This window comes from Chrysemys picta, chromosome 21, assembly GCF_011386835.1.
Source record: "Chrysemys picta bellii isolate R12L10 chromosome 21, ASM1138683v2, whole genome shotgun sequence".
NCBI classification, from domain to species: domain Eukaryota; kingdom Metazoa; phylum Chordata; order Testudines; family Emydidae; genus Chrysemys; species Chrysemys picta.
Window position 1 is genome coordinate 10,535,218 of NC_088811.1, and position 7,010 is coordinate 10,542,227.

At 47.2% G+C, this 7,010-nt stretch overlaps 1 protein-coding gene across 6 annotated transcripts in view; it reads left to right on the forward strand.

Moving 5' to 3' along the window:
- The window catches only part of SPSB1 (splA/ryanodine receptor domain and SOCS box containing 1), a 71,875-nt gene extending 65,604 nt beyond the window's left edge, over positions 1-6,271 (forward strand). For 5 of the 6 annotated variants that reach the window (XM_065575165.1, XM_065575163.1, XM_065575166.1 and 2 more), the window contains 2 exons: positions 2,957-3,056; positions 4,005-6,271. In XM_065575165.1, coding sequence (XP_065431237.1) covers positions 2,957-3,056; positions 4,005-4,077 — 173 coding nt within the window. In that variant the 3' untranslated portion in view covers positions 4,078-6,271. The remainder of the gene's footprint in view (positions 1-2,956; positions 3,057-4,004) is intronic. The other variant, XM_042852900.2, reaches the window with a different exon arrangement.
- The last annotated feature ends 739 nt before the right edge of the window (positions 6,272-7,010 follow it).

Sequence of the window (7,010 nt, forward strand, 5' to 3'; positions counted from 1 at the left end):
AGCCACTTCCTCCAGCCTCCTTGTCTCTAATCAGGCTAGCTGAGAGCATGTCCAGACGGGTGCCCAACCCTGGAGGCCATGGGATCAAGCATTTGAATAGAGAGCTCTTGGCAGTGGTGCCCTACCACTCAGAAGGGATTCCAGCTCTAACACTGCTGCTATCCAGTATGGCCTAGGGGAGGCAGTCGTTCAGGTAGCTGGGTCCCAAACCATTCAGCACCATAGGGGTGAAGCCAGTAGGTGGCCAATATAGATTGGAGTTCTCAGCACAGAACTCCACATAGCAAGCAAACAGTCACGTTCTGTGTCTGCTTCAGTTGGAGTGGGTTCCAAGATGTAACATACCCAATATGGGGCTACTGGAACCCAGCCTTGACCGTGGGTAACGGTAACAGAGTCAGAAATGGTCAGACACCAGCTACCAGGCACAGATAGAACAGCTCCTGAGTGTAGTTGTACTGGAGTACTTAGTAATGATCCTGGGTCTAATGACACCATGCTCATGAACCTGCTCCACGAACAGTGGCTGCGTTCTCTGGGTCAGCGGTTCAGATACAAGCATGGTTTGTTCTTCTGGGTGTTTAACCCACCAACAGAAGTTCATTCCTGGCTCCTGTGGAGCGGGGTGGTCTTTACAAGACTGTTTTGGGGTTATCCGCACAAATAACTAACGTAGTTAGTGTGATTTAGCTGGATTAGTTTGCATCCAAAGCGTCTTTGAAGGCCACGGCATTGGCATGTTTCTATTGCAGTGATGCCACGGGACCCAAGGAGGAGGGTCAGGGCCCTATTGTGCTAAATGCTGTATAAACAAAGACGCAGTCCTTGCCCTGAAGAGCTTACAGGTGAAAGGACAAATGAAGTTCATTGGGATGGAGCCTGGAGCGGGAAGTAGAGAATCAAATGCACAGTATGCACCCTGGCCTTTTAAAATGACTTATAAAGAGTCATGTCCCCATATGCCTCACCACGTAGCCATTAATTAGCTGATTTACCAGCACTGCAGCTGAGCTGCATCTCGAGAGAAGGATTGGGACCTTCAGGGTTGGTGCAGGGAAGCCCTAGTATGGACAGAGGGGTAGATCCTAGTGGAAAGCGCAGAGACCAATCGGTGGACAAGGCTGGCATCGCTGGCTAGGTGGAGAGGCTGCGCGATGGGCAGAAGGGCGTGGTGTGTGGGGGGGAGGGGAGCAGAGATGTTTAGAACCTTGAAAGAAAGGGTTGGAATCTTGAACTTGATCTGACATGCAGGGCACTGAATTTTTAAATCAAGACTGGATGTCTTTCTAAAAACTACACCCTAGGAATTATTTCGTGAAAGTTCTCTGGCCTGTGTTACACATGAGGTCAGATTAGAGGTTCCCAGTGGTCCCATCTGGCCTTGCAATCTATGAAGGGATTCTGTCCGAGCTGCTAGGCAAACTCTGTCACAGTTTTGTCAATGAGTATTGGGAGGCTAAAAGGTGGAAGCAATGGCTACAATAATCTGAAAATGGGGTGGGGGGGGTAGAGCTGAATGAGAGTGTCGTTGCTCTGGACAGAAAGGGAAAGATGGATCTTAAAACGCCTATGGAGTGGGAAGCGTTAGAGGAGAGATGCAAGAGGGATTTTTTTTTATTTTATTTTTTTGTGGAATGATCCTGGAAGGGAGCACAAATGCAGTGACACTTATGGTCAGAAAATGGACTAAAAACTTTGCCTCCCATCTGTTGGCAGTGGCAGCAGGATGAACAGGGTCGATAGCTTAATTTGGCTTGTTCCAGAGGAAGCGAGCGCTGTTGGCATTAATCTGTAGTCAGCTCCTGAAAAACTGACACTGGTTGACCAAGATTTTCCAAGTCTCCATTTTGGGGTTCCCAGCTGGAGCCTGGATTTTTAGATGCTGTTGAGCTTTTTTTTTAATTTTTTTTAAATCAGACCCTCTTAAAGTGTCTAGTGAGACCGCCCAAAGCAGAGGCATGCCTAGTCACTTTTGCAAAACCTTGACCCTTATTTAGTGCTGTCCAGATGAGCTTGGAAAACTTCATCAAGAAAAACTCCTGAAAGTTCAGATTCTTTTCCTTATGTGCAGCTGTAACTTTGGTTTCTGCTGTCTGCCCCATCAGAGCACAAGGAACCAGTCTTTCCTGTGGAGAACAGTGAAATATTCCTAGTAAATATTCATTTGTATTTTAATCTGTTGTGGCAGCTCGCTCAAGTTAAATTTTATCTCCTACTTGCTGTTCATGCATCTGAATGCAGAGCGTTCGTGAGTTTGGCCTACAGAATCCCAAACTTTTTCAGGGCTATGAAATTGCTTAGATAGCAGAATTGTAACCTGGGAGGTAGGGAGATGGCAGTTTGGATCTTCTGTCTCTAAAATATCAAATCTGAATCTCGACCTCCTCGATTTCCTGGGCTCACTGTGCTGGAAACTTGGCCTTCGTAGAGTCTCCTCTTCCTGAGAACTAGAGATAGCAGCTCCCTGCTGCATTGACGTGTATGGAGCCATAGGTGCATATGCAATCGTTTGATATGAAAAACATTTCCCCAACTCCTCATTGCTGGGGTACTGCCGTAGTCGGTCAAACCTAACCTGAAAATGTAACCGTGGAGCTAAAATGAAGCTGGGCTTTTGACTAGCTTTTCCACATTGGGTGGGTCTTAATCCTGGTTAGTGAAGCCAGCCACTCTTGGGCTTTCTCCTTTTCTGTATTATTAAAGACATTTTGCAAGAATCGTAGTTGCAGATCTTCCAGTAGAGTTTGGTGTGTCCCCAGTCCTGGGAGCACTCTCTGGGGTCTATGACGTGGGCTTGCCCCCTTTAATAGAGGTGTTGAAACCTGGTTTGCTGGGGACATTATGTAGGTGGCTTGGTTCTCATCTGCCCACCAGACACTGAAGTCCTGACCTAGGCAAGTGAGCTCCACTCGCTCTTTGGGGGTGACTTCATGTTAGGCTTTGGATTTTTCTCAAGGTGGCTACCCTCATCCTCTGATGGAAACTGCGGTCTTGAGCTACGTCATTGGAAAATCTCCTTGGAGAGGAAACGGGCTAGAGATCTGCTGCAGTGACGGGTTTTGGGGTGGGCAGGGTTGCCTGCAGAAGAGAAATTATTACTCACATCAGTGATGCCTGTTCAGTGCAAACACTGGCTTTAGCAGCCAGAACACCTGCACCCTTAATCGCGTGGCGCTTGCATTTCAGGAGGTGTTAACAGAATAGGAACACTTGAGCTCCACCATGAGGGATGCTGTGCTGGCACAAGGAACGTGCCCAATCCACCAAGGATGCATAGAAAGACATCCCAGTAGAACTGGCGGTGTGAGCTCTAAATAAAGCTGGCTCGCTGTTGAGGGCTATGAAACCTGCTGCATGGATACTGAACTAATGGGTGCGGGTGTATAGTCCCATGTGGTGCTGCTGGATCAGCATTCAGGTTGAAGGTGAAATCTCTGCTGAGGTGAGCAAATCTAGTGACTTGTGAACCTTGATGGAGCTGGCCTGTCCGTATTTTGGGAGGTCAGAAGTAAGCATGTGAAGGCTTCTGGGGTGCCTAGAAATGTGAAGAACAGTACAGTGCTTTGGGGTACCTAGAAATGGTAAAATCATACTGCAACATGCAGTCCTGTGTTTAAACAGCTTTTACAAAGGTTCCCACATTGTGGCGTCTAAAAACGGGGGATCTTCCCCCCCCTTAACTGAATACACCTCCTTAATTACTTATAGGGGGATTCCAGGATCTCCTTTCCTGCTCTACCGTTGGTATTTCTAGGGCATGTATTACCTTCAGTGCTTGCTGCAGATAGTTCACAGCTTTCGTGGCCTACTGGGACCCCCTGCATAGTAACCTAGAACTGCTGCCTCGCTTGCTGAGGGTGCTGGGTAGTCAAGGGCTCCTGAACAGACCAGGGCCTCAGTTTCTCTCACGCTCCTCTTGAGTGTGTCGGCTACCGTAACTAACAACGCAGCCACCGGGCTCTAACTCGTGTTCCGAGTTAACGTGTGGCTTTTTTGTCTTGCAGCCGAACCACTGCCTCTGATGGACCTGTGCCGGCGTTCTGTGCGGCTGGCTCTGGGCAAGGATCGACTGAGTGAGATCCAAGCACTGCCACTGCCGGCATCCCTCAAGAGCTACCTTCTCTACCAATGACCTACAGGTTGAAGGATGCTGTGAGAACTGAAACAGAGGCAAATGATTTGGCGCTGACCCATTGGACGGTGGTCCTGCCAGCCTCCCCCCATCATCACTAGTGTTGGACATCCTCAGCCCAAGTACCTTCCTCCAGTGCCCAAACCAAATATGACCTTAAAATGGCCGTTTTCAAGTATCCTTGTTTCAACGACTAAGATGACCTTTGCTGATGAAGGTCACATCCCATCCCTGCATGCTTCCAAAAAAAAAACACCCCCAAAAACACAACCTTCCAGAATCTCTCTGCACATCCCTTGCTGCTTTCCTCACAGCTCCTGACAAACAGCTGTAGCGCATCCTTTGAATGCCTGAAGTCTAGGAGCAAATTCTGCCTCTTACTCTGGCTGAAGGAGAGTACATGAAGCTTGGACGGGGAAGCATTGAGAATGGCAACACGTCAAATGCCAGGTGCTAGAAGTGGAATGGCACGAGATGGGGGGCCTTCTGACAAGCAAGGACGTAAATCACTTCAATGGGAAGTGAAAACACCAAAAAAACTCCACATGGACACTTTTTTTTTTTTTTAACTTGGATAAGGTGGTTATGTAGCTGATGTCAATGTCATGATACTGTCTCACCCTGTCTTAACTGTTACTTTATGTAGATTGAATCTTGTTTCTTTCACCATCACTTTCCATCCCTCACTCCATTTTTCCTGCATCTTGTCTATCTTCCTTTTCACTGGCTGTGACGCTAGGGGCAAATAAGGCCTGAAGTGGATGGGGAAACCAATCTATTGAGCAGCCCCTCTGATGTCTGCATCTTTCCCCCCCTCTTTCCTTGTGTTCACTTTAACCTGCAGCTTTTAGATCAGATGCCCGCCCCTCTCCATTGGCGGTCAGTTTCCCCCGCTACAACTCGTTGGCATGCAATATCATCCCTGGAGAGTCAGCCACTCCAGACTGATTTGTTGATGGCAGATCCTTTACAACCACAGACCTCTCCTTTCCCATGTCTGCGTCATGCATATTCTAGTCCATGTTAGCGCCCCTGAAATGGATCTGCCAGGGAATCTTCTGCTTTGATAAGCTGCTTAGAGTATTTCAAATCGGAGCTTTTCAGTCTGCCATTGTCCATCAAGGTAATCTCCTCCTTGCTCTCTGGCAGGAACGACCCTCTCTCTCATCCCTGCTAGTGGACAGAGGGACGACCCAGGAGGAAGGGTGTGAACAGTGTGTTCTGCCTTACAGTATGTCAGCAGGCCAGACGTCTAGAGGGTGATGTGATGGAAAGTAGTTTGATGGGAGGCTTAAGAGTGCTCGTTTGATGCTTTGCATGCACAGCAAAGGGAACTAGCCTGAATTACAGTCAAGAAAAGAGGGGGAGAAGAACCATTGTGAGACTTTATTATTATTATTATTATTATTTTTTAAAAAGGAGAAATCCTTGCACATCCCAAATAAAGATTCTCACCTCAGTAGCCAAAAAGAGAGAACCCAGTTCCCCACCGTCAACAGGAGCTGCTCTCTCCTGGCCTCTCCAAATAGCAGGCGATTAAGCTGCCTTCTCTGGGGTTATTTTGCACATTTCTTTTTTGTCTTGAAAAACAATGTTTGTGTGGTTTTTTTTTTTTTTTGCTTCTGTTCCGTACAGGTACAAATGAGTTTATTTGTTGAAAATGTTTAATATATATTTGTGGTGTTTGTATAATCCTGTTTTAAACAGCTGCTGTAGGGTACCTTTTAAAAAAAAAAAAAATCTACTGGCATAGTATATTTTTTAAAGCACAGAATTGGTGCCAAGACTGGGTGGGGGTGCAGAGTGCCCCTTTCTTTCTTTTTTTTTAATGTAACCTGGATTATTATTTTTATGTAGGGATTTGTACAAGCTTCTGTTACAGGGTGGGACACGTACAAAGTTGCACAAGAGAATTCAGCATGTACAGAGCCTAACTTGATTGCCTTCAACTCTACCAGCGTCTTCCACCACTCCTTCTGCCCTGTTGTTTTTGTGCTTTTAGCCCCTCCTTTGTCTCCACTGTCTCTCTGCTGTCCCCAGTGCATTGCTTTGTACAGTTTTAAACTCTTTGCTTTCTCTTTTACAGCTGTAAATAATACTCAGTAACCCAATACAGAAATAAAGTTTATTAAATATTGAGCAGGAGTCCTGTTTTATTTGTGCCTAAAGGGGCCCTGCCAAAATCAGAGGCCAATTGTGCTCGGGTCTGTGTACAGACCAAGAGACCTGCCCCAAAGAGTCTAGTCTGAATAGAACAAACAAAGATGAGAGCATGGGTTATGCCCATTTTACAGATCCTATTCTGAGGCTACCCAAAAAGTCTGTGGCAGAGCTGGGAATTAAACCCAGATCTCTAATGCTATAACCCCCGGACCATCCTTGCTCTTCAGACTGAAACGCTTCTTCCCTACTCTTCCCCCCCCCCCCCCCCCACACACACACACACACCCTCCTTACATGCAGAGCTGTCATTACTAGTTGCACTTGTGCTTTTATGCAAGCTCATCTGATATGGGCTTGTGGTGGTGCTCCCCTGCTGAAAGCAAGGTGCCTGCCCGTGTTGGAGGAGACGTAGAGGTGACTGGGGAACAGGGTTGTGTGGATAGGAAGCTGAAGTGGTATCGGTGAAAGGCCGGAGTATCCTATTGTAGCTAGTGGGGGGGCCAGCCCCTATGCCCCCAGTGCCACACTTTTCTTCCATCTGACCATTGGAACCCCTCACTCTGTTCTCCAGATGCTGGGCTCCTTGCAATCCATTGCATGCTTCCTAGCAGAGGCACATAATGGACAACTATAGCCTCAGACGGCTCAGCTTTTTTTAATAGATTGTAAGGCCAGAAGGGACCATTAAATCGCCTAGTCTGACTTCCTGCGTATC